The sequence below is a fragment of the Engystomops pustulosus genome, chromosome 5 (assembly GCF_040894005.1).
Source record: "Engystomops pustulosus chromosome 5, aEngPut4.maternal, whole genome shotgun sequence".
Taxonomy (NCBI): Eukaryota; Metazoa; Chordata; class Amphibia; order Anura; family Leptodactylidae; genus Engystomops; species Engystomops pustulosus.
Window position 1 is genome coordinate 61251108 of NC_092415.1, and position 27015 is coordinate 61278122.

The window sequence follows — 27015 nt, forward strand, 5'->3', positions numbered from 1 at the left end:
AACCGCATGCAAAACTGACAAAGCATTGTGATTATGTTAACACAATGTCAAGAGAATATTAGCAGAATGTGTGTGAACACAGCTATTAGATGAACATAGAAAAAACTCACAGATCAATATTCATAATAGCTTCTCTGACATTGCCTGCCTCTGATTGGACAGTATAAGAGAAGATTAGAATAACACACGCCTCCAGATCCAGCCCCAGCTCCTCCTCAACTGCAAATTGTAACCAGGCAAAATCATCATTTGTAGTAGGCTAGACCTGAATATTCTACTTTTGTGGAAGGAGTAAAGCTCTCGGGCCACAGACAGTTTACAGGTAGATCTTTTGTCTTGATACAACCCTAGGTGCACCACAAACTGTCAATCTATTCGCTGTAGTTGACATTTGTACTATTGTCTTGTGTTGCATCTTTAGCACCACAAGATCCCCCTTCCTCGACCAGTGTGAGGGGATCGACCCCTATATGGAGTGACTTGCCTGATGCTCCTATTCTTCTTGGTACCTTTTTCTGTACTCCTTTAAACTCTTGTAAACTATGTTCTGTATTCTCAATCTAAATTTTGTCTTAAATGTGTCCTACTAAGAAGTTTGTTCCTTAGGACTTTTTTTTAAAATTATAACTCTATACATCGCAGTTGCTGCAATTTAGAGTTATAAAAAATATGCTAATTTAGACTCGGGTGCTCTGGCTACATCACCAGCGTGCCTCGTCTTTTAATTTATCCACTCCACCTGTTCTAATACAATTCCTGCCTGCCACTGGCTCTATGCACTGTGGATGGGAGGGACTGGGCAGGACTTGTATTGGAATGGGGGGTGTGAAGAAATTAAAAGAGGAGGTGTTCTGATGCGCTTTGGTGACATAGCAGGAGCGCCCCAGAACAGCTAGCATAATTTTAATAACTCTATATTGCTGCAATCGCGTATAGATTAATAATAAAAGAAGTTCTGAGGAAGTCCTTAGTAGGACAGGTCCAGCATCAGTGTAGATGGAATCTCCAATAAAGATGTGAACATAGTTTTACATTGCAGCCCATTGAAATAGAATGTGGTGTATATGTATCATTCTTCCATAACAGTTCTTCCCTGTCTGATCTGTCAAAGCAAGTATTTCTAAGATCCTTTAAGCTCTCTAGTTTGGGATGTCGGGCCTTTATGGATATGGTGCCAATTTGCATCACATCCTGTAGATACTCAATATGGTTTAAATCCGGATTAGTATTATAAGACTTTTACAGTTTCCTGGAGGGATGGTCTTGGTCAGCAAGAATGTTTCGGTTTTCTTGAACATGCCTATCCAAATCTATCATACTCGCATACTTCCTTAATGACCCTGCTTCCAAGACTTAAAGGGGTTTTCCCAGGAAAGAAAATTCTCACATCATAATCCTCTAATGATTTTAACACAATAAAGATTAATTTAACCTCTTACAAATTTACTCAGTTTTATTGATGTTTTAGCTCCTATCACTTTCTATGTTTCTCAGTGTAATATCCCAGGGTGTGGGCGGGGCCTCTCTAAGCAGACACATTACTGTATTATCCATCTAGTTCTGTGGGGTGACAATGTGGTTACATTATCAGAGTACAAGGTGTATATGCACTTTCATCCGGCTTCTGACGTTGTACTAACGCACTGACACATAAAAGGAGAGATGAGACAGATCAGAGATGCATGAGATGATTACACAGAAGCTGATAGACACAGGCTGACAGACCATTACAGTGTTACACTGTAAGCTCTGCTACATCTCACAGAGATGTGCCTCAGCCTGCCTCCCCCTTCCTCTGGATATCTTGTAGCTCGTAGTTTGCAGCCGCTCCCTCTGCTCACCATGTGCTGGCAGGATGTGATTGGTGAGAATCTCCAAGCTCCGGGCAGGGTGTGTGGCTACAGCCACACAACAGAGAGAGACAGAAAGAAATCTCATCTGCACGATCTCATGCATAAATCTAAGATGGCCACCTCCCGACCCTAAGTCAGAAGTTACTGGTTCATGTCTAGGGGGAACTGAAATTGTGTACAGCGGGACCTATAGAGACAGGTTGGACTTATGTCTGTGAAATTATGTATTTAACAGTGAATTAGAATGTGTTATTTTGTTATGCTGAGTACATATAAGAAACTTGTCTTTGTGGGAATACCCCTTTAAAGTAAACAGAATCATGCATGATAAACCAGGGATAGTTAATCTGTGACTATGGTAATCTTCTTTTGTTTGTTATCCATGGCCTCCTTCCTTCTAAAAGCAACTTTAAAAATTATACTAACAAGCTAGAAGGGCTCTGGGGCATGTTACCAGAGTGCTCTGTCTTCTCAGGCTCTTACACTGAGCAGGAGCACTCTCCCTCCTACTGTATGCTGAAACTTTCTCTCATGCAGTGAGATGACATCGGGTAGAGTGAAGACGGATGTGCGGAGGGGGAGCAGGGGAGACTCTATAACAGCTCATGAAGCTGCAGCACAGAGGTTACAACCACATAGCTCTACTGGTTCATCAGCATGATTCTGATTTTAGATAGAAGAAGGCCATGGATAACAAATACATGAAGATTATCGCAGTCACTGTGCCTGGATCCATGAGTAAGTGTCCCAGGTCTATCATGCTTGCTTTTGATGGTAGAATTACTTTAACACTCACTCCAAAAACCGACTGGCAATTTGCTGCCTTTTCACAATACCTTCAGTGTTTTAAGAGGCCATCAGTGTATAAAAGCGAAGTTGTGAGAGTCAGCAATGTTCTACTAAATGGAGTCCTAGGGGCTTTTTGTTCCAATATGTTTATATTGAAGAGAAGTGGGTGATTTTAAACCGTATCTCAGTTTTATAAGAAAAAAAAATGTAAATTCAATGAAAATATAAAAGAATGCAGGAAATGTAGTTATTTTTTATAGAAACCTCCTAATAAAAACACTGTAAAAGCATTTCTATTGAAGCTTCCTGTCCATTTAATTTACAATTGCTAAATTGTGATTAGTTCATATGACATTTCTGCTTCTAATGCTTTTATTTCCCAAGCAGGTCCTGGTCTGCTTACTAGTCATCGACATGTGTACAGGCGGCCCCCTACTTAAGAACACCTGATTACCATACGACCCCTAGTTACAAACTGACCTCTGGATTTTAGTAATTTGCTGTACTTTAGTCCTAGGCTACAATAATCAGCTGTAACAGGTATAAAAGGTGTCTGTAATTAAGATTTATTGTTAATCCTGGTTCTTATGACAACCCAACATTTTTAAAATCCAATTGTCACAGAGACCAAAAAAATTTTGACTGGGGTTACAATAATAAAGTATACGGTTCCGACTTATATACAAACTCAACTTAAGAACAAACATACAGAACCTATTTTGTATGTAAACCGGGGACTGCCTGTATTTATATCACATATGTCTATGATAAGGAAGCACATTGTGGCATTGTCTTCAGTATCTTCATTATTACGGCAAGCTCTGATAAGCTATTACCATGTGTCTCTATAGTGTCTTCTGTATCAGAGTACTGTATGCTGGTTCTTATCACAGCATGAAAAAATACAAACCTGAATCCTCCAATATCATGTGCAAGTACATTTTACTTCACACAGACCTAAATAAAATCTGTTGTAGACTTCAACTCACATTTAGGTGATAATTTACTTTGGCAGCTTTTTTATTATTGGGTGATAAAAAGGACATTTGGAGAGTTCTGGTATACATGAGCAGTAGAAAATGACAAGCATAAATGCTGCCTTTTAAAGGGGATTTCACTTTTAGAGATAGTCCTTTGTTTTTTTAGCATACACACACACACACCAAGCAGTATGAATTTTGATGTTCATTATCACGAAAAACTTCACCTAATTCATCTGCCATATACATACAATTGTAAGTTATTGAAAAAATGTACCTGTGTGAAGATAATTTTCTTTTAATGTAGCCACGTTGTTCCATAGAAACGAGATAGTTGTCATTGGATACGACCACTACTGCACCAGGGATGAGATTTTGAGCCCTGTCTGACCACCTGGATTCAGTGTTCATTACCACAGGACGGCTGTGGGACATGCAGTAACTCCCGGTTATTTCACATGCAAAAATAATTAGCTTCTTTGTGCAATTGCTCCAGCAGTGGTCGCCGTATCCAAGGAAAACTGTCCTCCTTTTCTAAGGGACAACATGGCTACATTTATGGGACATTTTCTTTAATAACATACAATTGAAGAAATGCATGTATATGGTAGATGAATTATATTAAAAGTGAATGAAAATACCCCTTTAACAAGGGGAACATTAATGTGTCAAAGAAACAAAGATGTATAGGAGATGTAGTAAAAAAAAAGAAAAAACCCACAAGTACAAGAGGACTATAGCTGTCAGAAACCGCACCTTGTTACTAGGCAACGGTTTCTTATGTACAGAGACAGAAGCCCAAATCGCAACATCAATGACTGGGATCAAGTATAAACAAGGAAGGTGTCACCACTTGGCTCCATGTTTTTCTCTCCTTTGGTTCAAAGCAATTTTCACAAGTAAAATTACAGCTAAAAGGGGATGAACATCAATTATAGTTGCTATTTTGCTGGCACAAAATGTGTCTTGTTATTTGGAAGAATGGGAAAATGATGTTTAGCCTTAACTGCAAGGTTTTACTAAGTAATACATAAAACCAGAATCAATACATTGAGGTGTGGGTACAATTTAATAGATTTAATATGTCATTGGTTGCTCTTGTGACAATATATAATATGAATCATTCGGGTGACCTATACTTTGACCTGCAGAGGGTCCAAAAGAAGTAGGGGGAAGTAGTCTGGAGGCAGAGACAGAGGCAGTGAGCTGCTGTCTAAGTGTATGTAGTCTGGTCCGGTTCTGTATTTATTATTGGGGTCTAATCTAGGGCCTTTACACGTCCAAAACACAAGGCCAAGTCCACCTGCCATGGGCTACAGCAGAACAAAGTGAAGGTTCTGGAGTGGCCATCTCAGTCTCCTGACCCCAATATCATTGAGTGACTCTGGGGAGATCTTGCGCAGTTCATGGACAATCCAAAAATGTTTCCCAAGAAGAATGCCAGCATTACCATCTGAGAAACGAAGAGCCTCATCCACAACTACCACAAAAAACTTCTAGCCATCATTGATGTTAGAGGGGACAATACACTGTATTCAAAAGTGGGGTATGTGAACTTTGGATCAGGGTCACTTGGATGTTTTTGGTTGTCATTTGGATGTCAAAAAGAGAAAACACAGTAGTTTGCCAATGAACGGCTTCATCCAACCACTAATGAGTGGTAAAAAGTTTTTGGATTATTAGTCATATTCTGTAAAAAAAAGGCCAAGGAAGCCAAAATCCTGCAAGGGTATGTAAACTTTTGAGCACAACATGTAAAAAGAGGTCCAGCTCCAGAACGTGTGTACTAGGCTTTATTTTAACTTAATAATAAGCATGGAGGGGCTTTATTGATGTCCCAGAATCCCTCAGGTTAATTTACACACTTTCTAAAACGCTTTTATCTACACATTGAAGGCATTTCTGGATCTAAAAAAAACAGCACAGGACTTCCACTTCCTTGGATGAACATGTAAGTGTTGGGATCTACCATGGGAATCACTGAAGGTAGATTTACTTTCTGATTTACCATTCTGAAGGAACTGCTGCAAGCCCATGAACAGGGACGCCTGCCATTCTCTGCTGCCATAGGCAGAATATACATGGCTACAGATGTGGACACAGATTTGAGACATAGGGACAGATTTATCAAGTGTCTGAAAGTCAGAATATTTCTAGTTGCCCATGGCAACCAATCACAGCTTATCTTTCATTTTACCAGTGCTCATGAATATTTTAAAGGGGAGCTGTGATTGGTTGCCATGGGCAACTAGAAAGATTCTGACTCTAAGACAGCTTGATAAATCTGTCCCATAGTCTTTAGGGTGGAAAAGTCACACTTAATTAAAGTGAATTGCAGTTATGTTCAGGATGGATAATCTGTAATATCATTAAGTGGTTTATCGTTTCACACAATTATCACTTCTATTTTTAAAAGAATTCTTACATCACTGTTGCTTAAAACTTTTGCACAGTACTGTAATTTAAATACAGTCATAGGGTCCAAATATACAACTAGAGGACAAATTTGGCTTATTTGTTTGCAGTTTTTGCAGTAGGACGCCCTTTCCTCGTCCGGTCTATAAACTGTGGCTCGAAGATACGACTGCTGCCTAATCTAGTGATATCTACCTCTTCTACAGTCTCCTCTTTCCCCTCCAGCAATCTGTGCCTCAAGAAGGTCTTGTTAGACTGAAATGTCACATTACTGTGGATTGCTGTGTTTATTTCAGCATACAATAAAGAAATTCTATTTTCATGCTACCTTGGGGGCAAAGTTAATGTTTGTGGATTGAAAATCTCTATCCTACGAAGACACCAATAGTTCCGTATGGAGTAACGTATTAACCTCTAATGAAGAATCCTTTAGACGGAAATAATAGATGTGGCTAGAAAATACATTAAAGGGAACCTGTCACCAGGTTCACAAATCACAAAAAGTACCCTATATGTCTTTTTTTCTTTTTTTTAAGTCGCTGGCCTTGTCTATATGAGTTTTCAATGCTGCAGGCAGCCTGAAAAGTGTACTCAGTATTTAGTAAGGGGGGTGGGGTTATCATCCCAGCAGTCAAGCGGGCATTCTCCAACATGGCCACCTCGTCAGCTAACTACCCCTCCTTATTTCCATGCATCTGCAGCAAGCCCGGATTCCTTATAAATTCCCCCCTTTGGCCAGTGTCTCGTATGAATTCCCGCACACATGCAGTGTACCGATCCTCATTCGAGTACACGCATGAGATGACCGCCGCACTGCGTATGCGCAAGGATTAGGACAAGACACTGGGCACACAGGGGAATAGACAAAGAGGCTGGACTTGCTGCGGGCACATGGAGATAAAGAGAAGTTTTTAGCTGTTGAAAAGCCATGTATGCTACTTCAACCTGATACAGGGGCACAGATCCAGAAGCCATTTCCTTGTATCAGGCAAAAGCTGATCCCAATTAAAGTGAATGAGAGCAACTTCAGCTTTTATTGAATTTTGCTAGCTATCAACTTCCTCATTGTACCTCTTTAATCTCTCACATTTTGCCACCTAAAAAGCTAAATAGACCTTACCGTTATGCTTTGGTAATTGATCCAATTATTAATCATCCTTCTAATAGTTCATATTAACACAAAATACACCTAGATTCACAGACTGAATCAAATGTATATGTGCCTGATGAATGGCAACACCTGGCTCCCGTTAACACACACGATGTATATAGCAGAAATGGTATAAATCACATACACACCTTTATTATGGGTGTAACATGAATTTAAAGGAAACTAAAGAAAAAAGTATGAAGTAATTCCACTAAAATGCATAGTGTAGGAGTTGTGAGTAGGTGTCCTTTGTTCAGTTAATTGTCATACTGTCACACAGGGTAAAATAAAAGTTAATAGCTGCCAAATTTTCAATTCTAATTAAACTGTATAAAAAACCTTTACTCTGCTCTCAGTTTATTATTAAATGTATTTTTACTTAGGTTAGTCAAATATACAATACTTACCCCCATCTAAGCTCCGGGACATAGTATAACGTTTGCTAGAAGAACGCTCAAAATAGGGTGCCGGCCTATCGATCAGTGCACTTGCTCTTCTTGTCTGAGCTTGTGTCCTCCCACTGTAGCGGAACTTTGACCCTAAGGTTAGGAATTTTTTGGGAGGTGCCTCTGGTAACAGCAGCCTATAAACATGGACACATTGTTAAGAGTGCTATGACCACATATGAAATGAAACAGAGATTTAAAATTATATATAATAAGGATATTTTTAGTATAAAGGTAAATTTCCTCCTTGTAACTAATGTTTCCAAGTGAACTGAAAATGAGCTTTTGTGAGACACTTCTCACCAAGAAGAGTCAGAAAAGATCGATGTGCCTGTCATGATTAATAAATCAGCATAAAGGCAAATTTTAGTATTTTTGCCATATGACAGTTCACCATCTGTGGTTCTTTAATCCAAAGTATAGTCCTAAGGAGAATTATGGTCTGGTGAGCAGGATGCCATTTAATACATGTCACCAATGTTTTATTTCAGGTAAAGCGCACCTAATGAAATCTGAATTTCCGTGCTCCTTGTTAGAAATTCAAAAATTCATAAAATAAAAAATTAAGAACAGACCACATAGAAGTAAAAACCTGAAGAAATGTGTATACCTAAAGAATGTATGATGTTCCACACACACTTTCCATAAGCGTTTGGCAGCCCGGTGGTTTGGCAACTTGAAACCAATGGTGCTTTCAAATTGTTCAAACTGAAAGAAAAATAATAATAAGTAGTCAAACTTTGGAAATAATTTTAGTATTCGTTATCTGTTAAAAAATATAGTGTTGTGTGCAACAGTGGGCCTCCATTACGAACAGATTGCACATAGCAGTTTTCCCCTGTATGAGGGCGGTTCAATAAGTACCGATGTTAGAAACGAAGAAAAAAATTTTTTTTTCAACTTAGTCCACTTTTAGAAAGCTACACTTCTCCCAACGTTCCTGACATTTTTTAACCACTCCGAAAAAATAGGATTTGTCAAACTCTCCAAAATACTCCTCTGTCTCGACGATGACTTTCTTGTTTGAGCTAATTTTTTTTCCTGCAAGCCATTTCTTCATGTTAAGGAACAAGTAAAAGTTGCAGGGAGCCAGATCAGGTGAATACAGGGGGTGCGGCAGCAATTCATAACGCAATTCAAGTAGTTTGGCGCAACAACTGCGGATAAATGTGCTGATGCGTTATCATGTCGAAACAGCACCTTCTTTATCGCCAAATGTGGCCATGTCCCCTTCAACTTTTTGTCGAAACGGTCCAATAACTCACTGTAGTATTGTCCAGTGATCGTTCTTCCTTTTTCTAATAAATCCATGATGATGACGCCATTCACATCCCAAAAAATAATCGCCATGACCTTTGCGGCCAGTGGGATCGTCTTCGCCTTCTTTGGAGCAGATTCACCGGGAGAAATCTATTGTTTTGATTGTTGCTTAGTTTCTGGTGTGTAATGATGAATCCAGGTTTCATCAACGGTGACAACTCGATGCAAAAACTCCTTCGGATCTTTCTTATATTGTTCAAAACACTGCTTCGAAGTTAACGCCTGCATCCGCTTGTTGCCCACCGTGAGCAATCGCGGCAACCATCAGGTAATCACTTATCATGTAAAATATTAATTGCCGTTACGGTCGACACACCTGTGACCTCTGATACTTTGCTCACTTTCGTTGGTCGATCAGCGAGTATCATAACGTTGACTTTTTGAATGATTTCCTTGGTAACCACATCTGCCGGGCGTCCTGGTTGCTCCTCACCAAAAACGGATATTCGCACACATTTAAATTCTTTGAACCAATATCTAACTGTGGTCATAGATGGTGAAGTGTTCCCATAAACAGTATCCAACTTTGCTTTTATCTCCTCACATTGTTTCCCATCCAAAATCAAAAAGCGAATTACCGAACAATACTGCTCTTTTTCCATCTTAGTGAAAATTACGAAACACATCTTATTTAAATGGCTGCCAAATCCAATTGTGCATCTAACCTAAGGAAGAAAATATCCAATTCAACTATTTGCATACCTCCCCTGGCCGAATCTTGATGTAAAAATTATTCCTTTTGTATGAAATTTTCAGAACCTTTGGCCAAGCAAACCGATTTATCCGTAGTCTATCTCTATATATCAAAAGGCCACTGGCACAAACTCCCAGCATAATTTCAACTCCTTCGGAATCCTGCAAAAAAGAATCTCTTAAGAATTTTTGGAAAATGCACAGATCAGACATCAGACTCAATACCCTCTATATACAACAAGCAATACAACAAAAGTTAGAAAAAATTTTTTTTTTTAATCTACAAAAAACGCACATATTTAATACCACTCTTTTAATTATGTGTTCAAAATGAGAATGTTAAACTCCATTGCATTTGACAATGGTTAATAAACACTAGTTTTGCGGAATTTGAAGCATCCCCCAACAGTCAAAAAGATTTCCAGAAAACATGTTTTTCACTGCATAGGTACCGAGACATAAAAACAACAACCTTTGTATTGCTTCATTCACATAGAAGAAACATAAAATGTTATTTATCACTACATGATAATCAGAGGAAAAAATGCAAAAATGTTGTTATTCCATCCTTGCCTAAAAAAAGAGTAACCAAAATTTCTAAAATTAGTTACATATACTGCTATCAATGAAAAAATACACAAAAAATGAAGCCCTTACTCAAAGCTTGTTAAAGGATATCTACCACCAGGATGAAGAATTGTAAACAAACCACACTGACCTACTGGTGTGTGCCCCCTCTGGCACGATCCTTTCTTCTTTTAGCATCTAATGACCTAGTTTTTTTTTTAAAGAAAAAAACCTTTTAAAATGGTGCAAATGAGCCTGAGGTTCCATGGGTGTTAATGGAGACTGGAGCCCCTCGGGCTCATTTGCATAGTTTTTAAAGCCTTTTTTGCTTAAAATGAGGGCATAGGAAGCTTAAGGAACAGTAGATCCTGCCAGAGGGGACACACACCAGCATGTTATTGTGCTTGGTTTACAATCTTTGATCCTGGAGGTAGATGTCCTTTAAATAAAAATTCTGGATCTTGGGGAGTTTTCTTCTTAGGCCTCACACAATCTACTTGAATTGTGCTTTGACATGTATTTCCAGTGCGCCAGAAGATAATCCTCCCTGAATGCATATGCACATAGACTTAAACATTTGCATTTGATAAATGGCAACTGGTAAAACATGCTACTTACCTAAAATAACGATTTAGGTCTACAAACATTTGGGGAAAAGTAACTCCTGATGCGCTGGAAATACATTTTAAAGCGCAACTCTGGATTTACCAGGAGGCCAAATCTGACAAACAGTAGGCTCGCGGAGGAGGGGTGCTTGATAACTTAAGACTGACGCTCAATACGCAAGTGTAATTAAATTCTCTGCAGTGTATTTGATATTAACTTTCATTACAAAAATAACATACACCTGATGAGCATTAAACTGTAATACTATTTATTAATAACTTTTTTTTTTAATTACCGTATATACTCGTGTATAAGTCGAGTTTTTGAGCACAAAAAATGTGCTGAAAAACGTCCCCTCGGCTTATACACGAGTCAATACTTGTAAAAAAAATAATTAAAAATGGACAAAAAAAAAAATAATAAACTATTTACTCACCCTCCGGTGGCCCCGATGCGCAGCGCTGCTCCCCCGATGTCATTGCGGCTTCTCTTCTGGCTTCCCGGCTCTTCTTCTTGCTTCCGTGCAGTCTTCTGTCTTCTTTAACATCTAGTTGGACGCCGCCATTGTTCTTCTCCCGTGCGGCACCTAGTATGACGTCAGCAGCGGCGCGTCATACTAGGCGCCGCACGGGAGAGAACAGTTGCGGCGCCCAACGCGATGTTAAAGAAGACAGAAGACAGCGCGGAAGCAAGAAGAGGAGCCGGGAAGCCAGAAGAGGAGCCGCGATGACATCGGGGGAGCAGCGCTGTGCATCGGGGCCACCGGAGGGTGAGTAAATAGTTTTTTGGGTTTTTTTTGGTCCATTTTTAATAAATAGTAAATAGTTTTTGTTTTTTTTTTTAATTCTGGGCTGACTGTATACTACTGGGGGCATGCTGTATATTACTGGGGGGCAGGCTGGGGTGGCTGTATACTACTGGGGGCAGGCTGGGGTGGCTGTATACTACTGGGGGCAGGCTGGGGTGGCTGTATACTACTGGGGGCAGGCTGGGGTGGCTGTATACAACTGGGGGCAGGCTGGGGTGGCTGTATACAACTGGGGGCAGGCTGGGGTGGCTGTATACTACTGGGGGCAGGCTGTATACTACTGGGGGCAGGCTGGGTCAGGCTGTATACTACTGGGGGCAGGCTGTATATTATAGGGGGCTGGCTGGCTATATACTTGGCTGGGTCTGTGACCGATGCATTTCCCACCCTCGGCTTATACTTGAGTCAATATGTTTTCCCAGTTTTTGGTGGTAAAATTAGGGGTCTCGGCTTATACTCGGGTCGGCTTATTCTCGAGTATATACGGCATATGGCAAAATCAAATTGATTATTTCTCAAACAATAAATAACCAATATATTGTATTCCAATAATATAGAAGTACACTCTCTCTGTAATGCTCAGAATATTTCATATGTAACCTTGAACCCACTTTCTGGGAATTCGGTTGTCGTCTCTAACAGTCTCACAGAGGCCTTGACTCAGGATAAGAAGAGAATCATGATAGAACACAGACTAATCAACTAAGAGTGAAATGTGTACATTCTATAAGGTTGTACGTCAATCGTAAGGAGGCTCCCTAATTAAGAAACCAAATCTTGGAGTAGAGCTTTAGATTTCTGGCTTCCTTCCATAGACAGGTGTTTGTAGACAATTTTTCCAATTATTTTCACTTATTTTTTTCAAGTCCTATTCCTACCCAAGTGTTTGCAGCTCGGGTTATTGTGTCATCAGAGCGTGAGCGGAACTTGCACTTCGAGGACACATGGATCACAAGCAACTAACCATGACTCCTTGCCTTGCAGCCCCATACTGCACAGACTTGTCTACAGGTAGCCTAAGTAAGATTCAGACGTTCAACTCCCTCTCTCCCCTTGTGCCAGGGTTACAAAAAGAAGCAGCAATTCGGGAAATGATGATTTATGAAAGCAAGACAAAAAAATCTTAGTGCAAAAGACAGCTAAGTGCATCTTATTTTACTACAGGAAATTAGTACCATATGTGTTTATTGATTTCTCTAGCACAAAGGTGTCCATAGCCTTTAAATCCTGTCTGAGACACATAATACAATTTGCCAGAAATATTGACAGGCCTCTAGGGAGCCATGTGAGTTCTAAGACTGTCCTCTGTGTCAGAATAGAGAAGAAACATTTCCAACAGAAAATAAAATAAAAATACCATGTAAAACCATGTCAGCATTTTTAAAGGGAAGGTGTTCCCTTGCATGAGCCTTTAGAATTACATGAAGATATGAGAAAGCAGCAAAACAAGGCACGTATCATAAATATTAAATATCACTAGAGGAAAATATGTTTGTCAGCAAAATCACAGACATAATTGTATTGGACAGAAAATAGTTTAAAAAAACACATAATAAAAAAGTGATCCATTTGGATATATAAATTAAGGGAGTCAAATAAATATTGACGACACATTCCCTTTAATGACATCACATGATAAAAGTGTCAGCTACTGAATCACTCGGCAGTCAGCGACAATATCATTGGCAGAACAGCATTGCTTGTTCTGAAACCATAAAAACATTTTACTAGATGGATTAAACTATATTTATTCATAGAATTAGCCTTTATATAGATAATAAAAGGTTGACAGAGAAAGTAATACTCTTTTCCCCACTAGCACTTCTCTGCAGTTCACTCACAACGATGAAGATAAGGTAATAAAACAAGGGCTCAATTAATCTGTAGAGATTTAGACTTTTTTAGTGATTTTCCACTGCAATGGGCTCTGCAGCGGTAAGTCTAAAAATGTGTCTGGGAATGCTGGCTGTACAATAACCCTGACTTATCATTGTCCCTGTGGCGCATTGGAAGCGCTGCAGGACTGCATCATCCACAGCTGATCAATACAGCAATACAACAGAACAGCCCTGATTAAGCTGCACATCCATTCTAGCTTCTGCGACATTTCCTATCAGTTCAATATACATAACTCAGGGACTGGCAAAAAAAAAAAGCCTTCATTTAAATGGCAAGGTAAACACTGAATGGTTGTTGGTTGCTATAAGCAATGTTTTTACTAGATTTGAATAATCTAACCCCATACATACAAAAGATATGTAAAATGAAGTGGTGATTTAGAAAGCATAAAATAGGCTGGACCATTATAACTTGTTAGAAGATCACAGTGCAGTAAGCACACAGTGGGGCACATTTACTAAGGGTCCGGGTTGCCCGCCTTTTTCCGTTTTGCGCCACATTTAACTGGGGTTTTTGGCGCACACAATCTGATTTTGGCGCAGGTGACCCGACTTTCATGCAACAAAAATTGGGGGCGTGGACGTCGCACACATTCAAAATTGTGTCGCAAGCCATGCACTTGCATGCACCAGGAAGAAGAAGGTGAACTTCAGCGGACCTGAGCGGGGAAGCAACACATGCAGGATATCGGGCGCATAATCTTAGTGAATCGTGGCAGCTCCGAATCCTCGTCGGACAACGCACCTTGGGGATCGTGACGGGACGGGTAAGTAAATGTGCCCCTGGGTGTCGGACGGCCACTCGTCTGCTTATAGAGGGATCCTCCTGGGATCCGGTCCAGGCCATCACACGGCCATCTAAATGTACAAATAGTGTAATATTTTGGAAGCTGATTAAGCTTTATTGGAGTCTGTCAGCAGTTTTAATACAAAATCAAAGGCATCCTTTTTGCCTGTGTCTGCCCAGTATATTTAACATCCAAAAGGAAACACTGGCCATTATATCATCCTGCTTCCTGCTGGAGAGCACAGTATAAACCATGTGGAGGCCATTAGGGGCTATGGGGGATGGATGCAATCCATCTCTGGCCTCTGCTGAGTGTTTATCCAGTGAACTAAGGATACAACATGAACACTGGCAGAAGAAAATCACTGCCTGCTGCCAATGTTCACTTCTCCTCCCACTTTCAGGGGGAGGGTCAGAACAGCAGGACATATACCAAGGATATGTCAGTAATCCTCCCAAAGTATCTTTTCAACACAGGGATTAAATGCGATAGGAACGTAGACTTATGCTGACAGCATGAGCAGCCTATCACTTTCAGGGAGGAATGTAGTTACGGCAATTTCCTGGCCTATAAATGCTGCACAACTGGCTCAAAGCCAATTTGCACCAATAGTTGCGCCATTTTTTTTTACTTTTGCCTACCCACTGCACTTTTGAATTCACCTAACTTACGCCAGATTTATGAAGTGAATGACATTAACACCTTGTGCCATATTTATGAAGCCGTCTAAGCCACCTGGAAACTGACAAGCAACAAATAAAACTGCTATACACTGTCAAAACTACTGTCATTTCTACCGCATTTATCACTCAAAAATGTGTCTCCACTACTGGTGATATACCAAGACAAACAAGTAGCTGTTCAAGCATCCTATCCTTCTCAAACCTCACACAGTTGTGTTATATATGTCAGTAAATGATTTATTTGTGTACCACATCATGATCACAAGCTTGAGAAAGCAACACATTATAACATAAGATGGATTCATAAAGAAAAGAACAGGTAAGAAGGAGAGATGGAAGTCGGGGAGATATAACTTTATACCTTCGCATGATGTAGATCAACTCCATACATTGACAGCTTTTTGGCGTTTTCCAGGAAGTGCATTTCAGCTTCAGCAGGAGTCATTCCTCTGCAGAATAGAAATAGATTAGCTAATCCCTTTCTTTCTCAATAAACTGTTACTGCTGAGATCCAATTGCAGAATATTCAGATGACATTATTCACTCAATTCATGTTCTTCACCAGAAAGCAACCGGGCTAGGGAATGATATCTAGAATTTGTCAATCATGCGAAATCATGCAGAAGCATTCTTAAGCTTTTGGACGGCTTACGTTACTCTGAAAATAGCATTTGCTGAAGACACATACAGTGGTTGTAGAGTATAAACATAAGCTGCTATCTTTAAGAGCAAGTGACAGCGCTGACACCATAACATGTCAACAACTGCTCCAAAACCAGGCGACAGAAAATAAAACCTATATGTATCCGGCTCGACGTGAATATCACACAAAATGAGGGACCTCCTTACATTCTAAAACAATTGTCAAACAAAGCAAGGAAACCAATAAAAGGAAATAAAAGTCAGCAATTTTCTGTGCTATTTCCCAAGGTGTTTGTGAGTGTGTGGGTGTATGTGCTATGTGCGGATATAAAAATGGAACGGGATAAGAGAAATTCAAAATAGTTAAAACTGCAAGTCAGAAATTGAATACATTATACAAACAATAGAATAAACAATGGATACAAAAATTTTGAAACATACATATTTATTAAACTCATGTTTTGTGTGTGCTGTGTATATGACCGAGGCACATTTTGCCATTATTCCATGATGAGTGCCGTGTCACAGACTAATCACTATGGTGGGGATTGAACTCTGTGCAGTATATTTATATATGATCCATGGAGTTCTTATTTACCCAATATTCAGGAGAGCAGACATGCGCCTCTGCTAAACATCTGAAAAATAAGAACTGTGCATTATATGTAACGTGAATACAAGTTTTGCAAATCTCGTCCACATTATAACTGCAGATTGCACCCTTTGATGTCCAACTTTGGAAAATTGGCTGCATAAAAATCACAACTTTTGTGTAATGTAGTTTTCAGCAGAAATTAGGCGGATTTTCACCAAATAATCAGCAGTTTTTTGTTCTGTTTACTCTCAAGTAGCCTTCATCATAGCAAAATAAAGAAGTTATTCTCACTTAATAAGCTTTTTCACTCTACCGCAATATTCTGCTTCCAAAAAGGGAATTTATTCTGATATAACATGCTATTTTTAACAGGTTTTAGATTTGAAGCTCTTCATATTTTAAATATCAATAAATTTAATACATTCACAAAAACATAGAATAGCTACCCTGCCTAATGTACAGCCTGGATCTTCTTTTCCCTGTGGTTCCCAGTTTCCCTGGACTAATTCTGTCTCCAGAGTTTGTATCCATCTGGCCCCTGAATATATTGCTGCTATTTATTAACTAGCAATTTGTTTGAAAATATGTTCCACAGCAAAACAGAACAACACTTTTCCAAACAAAAGCAGATACTTTGTAAAGGCTGGCCAGCTGTATATTGTACAACTACTGTCCTGTTCCCCTCAGCATGTCTTTTCTTCCTGCCAGAACAATAATAGGTATTATGAAATCAACTTCAAAGAGCTCACAATAAAATGAAGTCCATCAGGTTTCCAAAGTTTTTGACAGCAAATAATAACATAGGAATTGTACTGGAACAGAATACATGGCTGCTGTATATTATCATGTTTATTTAGTGGTAGCATATTCATTGATTGGAAGCTCTTGTAGACTACTAATGTTTTATCTGACCATGTCATTGCCTCTATTATATGTGTTATGTGTATAATGTTATTCGTACATGTACCCAGGGCCGCATCTGCCATGAGGCGAGATGAAAATTTCGCCTCAGGCGGCAGATGCGGAGACCTGAGGCAGGCGGCAAAACAGATGTAGGTGATTTGGGCACTTGCCCGAATCACGCACAAGCAGTACAGGCCTGCCGCTGCCACGATTCCTCACTGCAGCGCTGATCTATGGAGGACGCAGGCGGCGTTTGATGATGTGTATGCTGCTGCCTGCTGTGTGTGATGCTGTGTGTGCTGCTGTATATGATGCTATGTATGCTGCTGCCTGCTGTATGTGATGCTGTGTATGCTGCTGCCTGCTGTATGCGATGCTGTGTATGCGGCTGCCTGCTGTGTGATGCTGCTGCGTGTGTATGCTGCTGCGTGTGTATGCTATGTACGCTGCTGCCTGCTGTATGTGAAGCTGTGTATGCTGCTGCCTGCTGTGTGTGATGCTGTGTGTGATGCTGTATATGATGCTATGTATGCTGCTGCTTGCTGTATGTGATGTTGTGTACGCTGCTCCCTGCTGTGTGATGCTGCTGCGTGTGATGCTGCTCCCTGCAGTGTATGCTGCGTGTGATGCTGTTGAGTGTGATGCTGTTGTGTGTGATGCTGCTGCGTGTGTATGCTGCTGCGTGTGTATGCTGCTGCCTGCTGTATGTGATGCTGTGTATGCTCCTCCTGCTTTCTTATTTTAGTCCGCATTTGACCCCCCTCAGTTACTCTTTTGCCCCCTCCATCTACCACCTGCTGATGTACCAGCAAGATCCTCTGAAGAAGAATGTAAGTCATGATCATTATAGGAGTAGTAGTGGTTTATTTCATATATATGGCTGATGTATGTATAGATTAGAAATGTGTATTAATGTGGAATGTTAGTGTAGTAAGGCTACATTCACACGAACGTATGGGGGACGTATATACGGCCGACGTATATACGGCCGATATACGTCCCCCATACACTTCTATGGGCGCACGGCACCCTACGGGAGCGGTATGGTGCTGCGCACATGCGGCACCGTACCGTTCCGTACCCGGGAAAAAGATAGGACATGTCCTATCTTTTCCCGTAATACGGCGCCGTGCGCCATAGGTTGCTATGGAGAGGGGCGGGGTGAGCTGCGCTCACCTCCCCCTCCTCTCCCCGTACACTGCCGTTGCCCGCTACGGTACGGTACGGGCGGGCAACGGCAGTGTGAATATAGCCTAAGTTGTATATATGTAGTAAGTGGTATGTATATATATGTACAGATAGAATGTGTTGAGTATCTATGTACTTTTAATGCAATTACAATTTAAATTTATGGGGGACAATTATCACTGCTTCTATGTCACTTTCTGGGGTAGAAGAATTAAAATAATCACAATTTTTGCAGCGGTAAGCAATCAGAGCCCGGTGTTTTGTATTGTTTTAATGCAAGACACCAGGTTCTGGTTACCGATCACGTGTTTCCATAGGAACGTATACACAGTCCAAGGCCCAAGGTAAATTCAGTGGGCTGAATATAGAAGGAGATCAGGGCTAGGATTTTATTTTATTTTATTTTTTTTTGGGGGGGGGCAACATTTCAGTTTTCGTCTCAGGCAGCAAAAAAGCTAGAATCGGCCCTGCATGTACCTATATAAAGATGTATTATTACTACCATATTCTGATGTACAGGCGGTCCCCTACTTAAGGACACCCAACTTACAGACAACTCATAGTTACAGACAGACCCCTCTGACCTCTGGTGAAGCTTTCTAAATGCCTTACTCTAGTCCCAGGCTGCACTGATCAGCTGTAAGGTGTCTGTAATGAAGCTGTATTGATAATCCTTGGTCCCATTAGAGCAAAAAATGTTTAAACTCCAATTGTCACTGGGGCCAAAAATGTTTTGGTCTGGATCTACAATTATAAAATATACAGTTTCGACTTACATACAAATTCAACTTAAGAACAAACCTCCGGACCCTATCTTGTACGTAACCCGGGGACTGCCTGTACTGAATTTAACACATTCAAAAGCGACCCTTTATCATCAGAGCTCAAGGTCCGATACCCTATCCAGCAATGATATACATTCCAAGTACTATTGTTTAACAAAATTTAACAATTCAATAGCAGATTAAAGGAAACCTACCATGAGGAATATACTATCAGAAGTAGATCTGATGGTAGAGTCCTCCTGCCTGCCTCTGCTCTAATGTGTAATCCTGGAATCTAATCTAACTTGTTACAAACTTTATTTTAGTAATATGTAAATTCATTGCAGAGGCTACTGGGGTGTGGAGTAGACTTAGCTTGGCCGGGCTAGTATATCCCCCAGTAGCCTCTGCAATGAATTTACTTATTACTAAAATAAAGTTTATTAACAAATTAGGTTAGGTTCCAGGGTTATTAAATTACAGATTAGGGCAGAGGCAGGCAGGAGGAATCTACCATCAGATCTACTTCTGATAGTAGAATCCTCATGGTAGGTTTCCTTTAACGGGCAAGAATCCAAATTAGGCTGAGGAGCTTTCTCCTTCTAAAGTGTCAATGCTTCAGCTTTTTACATATGGCACCTTGTGCATTTTTTTAAAAAAACCTGCATCTTTTTAATTTTTAACATTTTAAATTACGTGGTAGTCATTTGCACTAGTAAAGAAAAAAATTCCATGCGCATTGACGCAAGTAAAAAGCTGCTGTGTAATACCAGACTAAAAGTTCTGGCAGACCTTTCACTATCTGCCCCAAGATAAAGTACTGTACTTGTTTATACTAATATTCTAATGTTGACCTTGCTTTAACATTTAGATAAATAGTTCATTTAAGGCAATGAATTGAGTTTGTTCCTGACCTTGCTTGTTTTTATGATAAATTGAACAAAAAATAAAAAAAAAAAGCTTCCTGGCCTTGATTCCAGTATAAAGTTAGACATTACTTATATACTTACATTACTTAAGTAGTCACATCATTACTTACATTATTATACTTACTATATGTAATGCTTTTATTCAATAAAGAAAATTGTATGTATCCACCTTTACCCTTGTTTTAATTCAGTTTACGAGGTTGACCACTCATACAAAAGTTTACTAGGGTAAATACACAAAGGTTATAGGGTCACCCATTTTGGAATTTATGTGACGTCACAGGTCCTGCATACTTCCGATATTATTGTATGAACCCTTTGCTTTGCCTAGGACATCTTTAAACACCACAGGTAAGTTCAATATAGGTGACCCTATTAGAATCTTCTCTGGTAAACTTTTGTGTTCGTGTCAAACCTTTTTAAAGAATTCCCTCAAAAAATAGATCAGTAAAAACCTTTACAGGCAACTAACCATATATAGGAAACTGGTAATCTCTGCCACATTTCAGGATAAGGTGAGCCAGAAAGGACATATCTGAATGGATGGATGGATGTATATATGATGCAAGGAAGCGATTGTGTCTCTAAGGTTGAGCTACACTACAAGGTACAGGGGAATGCGGATGAGCTGATGTCCCTAGATAAATAAGCTGAGAGTTGTTGCACTTCTGTTCTGATGATTAGTGGCCAAAAGGAAGATCTAAGAATTGGATATCCATGCTTAAGGTCAAGTAAAACCACATAAGTTTCATTATGCTGTGAGTTAATTGGAATGTAAAGTTAATGTCTGCTTTACGGTTATCATCTCACCTATAACTTTTGTGCAGCTCAACAACTTTGTCTTCCAGTTCTTTTGTCTGGTTTGGCGCAAAGCGAAATTCACTGACGTAGTCGCTGCCATATTCCTCAGGGTCATAGTCTCCAAGTTCTGACTGCACAGTGTAAGATCCCAGGAGAGCCAAAGTGACAAAGGAACAAGGGAGGCGTCCAGATACAATGTCATCCCGTAATTGTAAGCACAGATAGTACCTAGATGGGGATAAAAGATACGTTACATCATATAGAAACTACCTACTGAAATATGTGTCAAATTGCAGTAACAAACGGCAACTTAAATAAAGTTTGTGTAGGTTTTATTAAGGCATATTGATATCATAGAGTGTTCCCCTCTCGGGACCCCTTCAATGAGTCACAACATAGAGCTCTATCTGTGTAATACATAGGAACATTTACTCATCATATATACTGAATGCAAAAGGAAAAAAAAGATGCAAACAGCCTACTAAACTGCAGCAGAACATTTTACCTATTACCGAACATTCAAAGCCAGAGGCAGATTGGGTGCCATTTGCAACATCACAATTATCTTGTCTGCAGATTTTACTAAATGAGCTATAATGATCCCGGTCTAAATCCAGAACCTGTTGACCGGATCCTCTGCAGCAGTCTATTTGCTTTCCATGGTGACATACTGCAGAATAGGAGAACACTGAGAGAAATTGTGTACTGTCTTAAAGAGAAATGGAAGAAGAACTAAATTAGAGTTTATGAAAATAAGACAGAACATGTTCTGAAATAGAATTGCAAAGCTTAAAAAAAAGTAAAACTTACTATAAATTTAGGGACTTGAATAAACGTGTAACATACAAAATATTTTGGAAATAAAATGTTTGCAATGTCAAGGACCTGATCGGACCCGCGTCAGCTGTTTTCCGGTATTGCTGTGCACATTAAAAGAGCATAATGGAAACAAAAAAAGGAATGGCTTCCATTCCTTATAGACATCAATGTCCAAAATCTTACCTTCCGTTATCCTTCTGCTATTTAAAGGGGAAAACTTAACAATAGCTGCTGCACTTCTCTTTGTTCGCTATATATAATGAAAGTTAATAAAGGAATCCGCCAAACTCAACCTCATCTGAACTATGTTATTCTTAATGTGGTGCCATATCTTCAAACTTTTTTTACACAAAAAAACTGACCCACTGTCACGGCATGGGTTCTCTACATTTTTCTACAAAACCCACTATGTTACACACACTGTAGTTAGAAGTCCCTATAATAATACAGTACTGGTGCAGCTAAGCTCATAAGATAAATCACATTCCATTCACACTCTGACCCTGTGCTCATGGGGTTAACATCATTGGCATGACCCTATATAACATATGTAACACTCTGCCAGTCCCTCTACGATTGAGTAGCTATGGATTAGATAGCTGTATTATGTATACGCTGACTAACTACGAGATTTCACAACACTGCTAATTAAAATAACCTACCATTAGCCCCCCAAAATGTTTTGCCAGTCAACTGGCTTCATCAGGGGTACAGGCTAACACTCATCTTCAAACTGAATCACATGGTATCAACAACCATACAAGTGACATGACTGTTATTACTGCCCGGCAAAGCTCAAAAAGTATAAACCAGAGGTTCTGTAACATCCAGATGTGTTATGAATTTTAACTTGCACACTGAAAATCTCCTAATATGTAAAGATAAAAAGACCGTAAGACGTTTTATATGAAAAAAAGGGGAAAAACCAAGAAGAATCGTTTAAAATGTTTTCAACTTTAACCCCTATTTTCTGCTTACAGACCCTCGTGAGAGCTTGTTTTGTAAAGTACACACTGCACTTCTATTGGACCACTTAATATTCTGTGCAGAACACTGCAAAGCTGGCACAAATTTCTAATTGAAGGAATTTACCAAAAAAAGTCTTTGTCAGCATTCTGAATGATTTCAGCAATTGATACAAGTTTAATTCACATCACCTGGCTCCCTGCCAGCAGCGTGTGGTGAGTACTGGGTCAGGGGCAATTGCAGCCTGTGTGTGCCTGTGTCCCAGTCTCCTCATACATTCTTCCTCCCCTTCCCCTGTCTGCTCAATGTACATGACAGAGAAAGGGAGCTGCATAATTGTGAAGCATAGGAGACTGACTGGTGGTAGATGTCCTTTAAAAACTGTTCCAACTTTTAAGGCACCAAAATGAGTGTTAAACATGTATAAGTGTATTATAAACACAGCTTCTATTACAATGTAAGGTCTGATAATATGGTGTTGATTCCTAAACTATATAAACTGCAACTATAGACAGAATTTTTGCAAGTTTGGTAAAGAGTTGAATTTTTCATTATGGGCACAAATGCCACCACTAATGGGCCTAAGGATTTAGTGCCATCTTAGGACAACTCATTAAAAGACCCATTATCCTGAGTACATGCCCAGAAATAGCTAAATGTACGGACAAGTGTTCTGTGCAATGGCCATTACAATCCACTTTCTAAGAGTTTATTTAAAAAAAAATTAAAAAAGACAAAATAAAAGCCAATTTTATAGCCACTTAAATATAACATGCATTGAACGGTGAACACAAATGTCTGTGCTCAAAGCACTTTCAAGAAAATATACTGGAAATACCTGGTTATGTCTTCTGAAAGCTGGGAAGGATCAGGTGGGTAGAATTTCACATTAAAGGAGAATTGCCAAGAACCATCTGAAAAAAGAAGATGAATAATCTGATGTTCATATTTATTAGAGTCTTATGCTGAAACCCTTATGTAGCAAGCAATGGGCCCACTTCAGTGTCAGGGCGCAGTAGAGGAATAGCAACACAGAGATGTCTGCAGACACTAGATTTCACCAGGAATGAGATCATTTGAGGCCCAGCATGCTGCCAAACAACTTTCATCAGGACTGCAGCAGGGATGTGCGGGAAGATGCAAGGTCATTATGCTGTACAAAAAAGTAGTACAATCCAGATATGAGGGAAAATAAAAGTGATGGGTGAGAATGCTGCTGGGAAGGATGCAGAGAGCGTGAGACATCTGGGCACATTTCAGCTAAAAATAAAGGAGATAATATGACACAGAACAGCGGTGTAATTATAATTGTGCCAGTGCACAGGACTGGAAGAAGGTGGGGGGTGCAGTGAGGAAAATACTAGAATAACAGGCATTGTCAGAAGATGTACATTGCCTTATAGCAAGAGCTCAATGTGACACACAGAGCACTAGTAAAATCATTCTGTAATGTGTGAGGTACTGTACCGTTTGGTTATAGTATCTTTTGGTACAAGCAAAAATATGCACTGCTCAAAAAAAAAAAAAAATTAAAGGGAACACTTAATGACACATCCTAGATCTGAATGAATGAAACATTCTCATTGACCTCTCTACAAAACCCACAAATTTCAAACAGCATATACAACATTATATATAAACAAACCCAAGGCATCCACAACTCTACAAAATTCTTATACGCAACCTTATCAGAAGACTTTACAGATGAACCCATTACAGATGAACACCTACTAAAATGGGAACAGGAATTAGGGATGCACTTCCCGTGGATAAAGTGGAAAGAAGCCTTTATGTGGGCTTCAAAAGCCTCCAAATGTGCAAATCTATGGGAGGTGCACCTGAAAATTCTTTCTTGATGGTACTACACCCCAGCCCATTTGGCCAAAATATTTCCAAGCACACCAGATACCTGCTGGAGACAATGCGGGCATAAAGGAACTTTATCACATATATTCTGGTCATGCCCAATCATTAAACGATTCTGGAGCGACACATTCAACACTGTGTCCACCTTAACAGAAACTAATACCGTATATACTTGAGTATAAGCCGACCCGAGTATAAGCCGAGACCCCTAATTTTACCACCAAAAACTGGGAAAAACTACTGACTCGAGTATAAGCCGAGGGTGGGAAATGCATTGGTCAAACCCCCCCAGTAGTATACAGCCTGCCAGCCCCCAGTAGTATACAGCCTGCCAGCCCCCAGTAGTATACAGCCCAGCCAGCCCCCAGTAGTATACAGCCCAGCCAGCCCCCAGTAGTATAGAGCCGTTCCCCCAGTAGTATACAGCCCAGCCAGCCCCCAGTAGTATACAGCCCAGCCAGCCCCCAGTAGTATACAGCCCAGCCAGCCCCCAGTAGTATACAGCCCAGCCAGCCCCCAGTAGTATACAGCCCAGCCAGCCCCCAGTAGTATACAGCCTGCCAGCCCCCAGTAGTATACAGCCTGCCAGCCCCCAGTAGTATACAGCCTGCCAGCCCCCATGTAGTATACAGCAGCCCCTAGTAGTATACAGCAGCCCACAGTAGTATACAGCAGCCCCTAGTAGTATACAGCCAGCCTGCCCCCACGGCCCTTAAAAAAATAAACTTATATACTCACCCTCCGATGTCAGCGCGGCTCCCTGATGTCGGCGCGACTTACCGATGTCCCCGATGTCAGTGCGTCCCGTCTTCTTTCTTCTCCGCGGCTCCTCTTCTCTCTTCCGGCATGGACGCGGCCATCTCTTCTTCTAGCAGGCGCATACTATGACGCGGCCGCTGCTGACGTCATAGTATGCGCGGCCACTAAGAAGACATGGCCGCGTCCATGACGGAAGATACAAGAAAGAAGAAGAGCCGCGGAGAAGAAAGAAGATGGGACGCGCTGACATCGGGGACATCGGTAAGTCGCGCCGACATCGGGGAGCCGCGCTGACATCGGAGGGTGAGAATTTAAGTTTATTTTTTTTTAAGTGGGTAATTTTTTTTTTGTTATAGACTCGTGTATAAGCCGAGGGGACGTTTTTCAGCACATTTTTTGTGCTGAAAAACTCGGCTTATACACGAGTATATACGGTATTCTCCCTGACAAAGCACTAGCCCTTCTGGGACTTGGAATTGGGAAAATCCCTACAAAACATAGGAAACTTGTAGGGCATATCTTACAAGCTGCCAAACTGCTCCTAGCTAGAGCTTGGAAAAAAAACCATTCCCCCTCCAATTTAGAATGAAATGTTAACCCAACATTGTTAACCCAACATTGCCATCTGGAAAGAACCCTGGCTCTCAGAAACCGAACAATAAAGTCATGTAATGTGGGATCCTTGGTACAATCTCACTGAAACATACCTGGAGATAACAAATAACAAATTAATAATCTTAGTCTCTCCCTACCACCACTCAGCCCTTACATATTTGCAGTAAAGGTACAAAGTTATACAATTTTGATATTACTATCCCATTATTTACTATATTGTATGCATTTCAAAGTCATAAGGCTAAAATTTTCGAAAATGAGTCTAATATGAAAATGCTATATGTATGTAACTTTGCAATTATGACTCAATAAAAAATATTTAAAGAGAAAAATTCTCATTGAATACTTTGTTCTGTACAAAGTTGAATGTGCCAACAACAAAATCACAAAAAATCATCACTGGAAATCAAATTTATTAAACAAAGGAGGCCTGGATTTGACCTCACCCATAAAACTGAAGTGGAAAAAAACACTACAGGCTAAACCTACTTTGATGCAATGTCCATAAAACAAGACAAAATGAGGCCCAGTATTGTGTGTGGCCTCACGTGCCTGTATGACCTCCCTACCAGGAGACAGGCCAGTGCACCAGGAGACTTTGGAGTGTGCCGTAGGAGGGCAACAATCCAGCAGCAGTACTGCTACCTATGCCTCTGTGCAAGTAGTAACAGGAGGACCACTGCCAGAGCTCTGCAAAATGACCTCCAGCAGGCCCCAAATGTGCACGTGTCTGCACAAACGGTTACAAACCGACTCCATGAGGATGGTATGAGGGCCTGACGTCCATAGATGGGGTTGTTCTAACAGCCCAACAGTGTGCAAAAAGCTTGGCATTTGCTTGAGAACACCAGAATTGGCAAATTTGCTACAGGCGCCCTGTGCTTTTCAAAGATGAAAGCAGGTTCACACTAAGTACATGTGACAGAGTCACCATGGAGAGTGAACTACTTCCTGCAACATCCTTTGGCATAACCGCTTTGGCAGTGAGTAAGTAATGGTGTGGGGTGGCATTTCTTTGGAGGGCTGCACAGCCCTCCACATGCTCGCCAGAGGTAGCCTGACCGAGATGAGATCCTCAGACCCCTTGTGAGACCATATGCTGGTGCAGTTGGTCCTGGGTTCCTCCTAATTCAGGACAATGTTAGACCTCATGTGGCTGAAGTGTGTCAGCA

General features: G+C 40.4%; 1 protein-coding gene across 34 annotated transcripts in view; it reads right to left on the reverse strand.

The window, feature by feature from the left end:
- Positions 1-27015, reverse strand: part of EPB41L3 (erythrocyte membrane protein band 4.1 like 3) — a 144584-nt gene that overhangs the window by 34900 nt on the left and 82669 nt on the right. For all 34 annotated transcript variants that reach the window (XM_072152155.1, XM_072152168.1, XM_072152164.1 and 31 more), the window contains exons 6-11: positions 23442-23517; positions 20828-21046; positions 15358-15445; positions 9656-9808; positions 8244-8341; positions 7595-7770 (exon numbers count right to left, since the gene is read on the reverse strand). In XM_072152155.1, coding sequence (XP_072008256.1) covers positions 7595-7770; positions 8244-8341; positions 9656-9808; positions 15358-15445; positions 20828-21046; positions 23442-23517 — 810 coding nt within the window. The remainder of the gene's footprint in view (positions 1-7594; positions 7771-8243; positions 8342-9655; positions 9809-15357; positions 15446-20827; positions 21047-23441; positions 23518-27015) is intronic.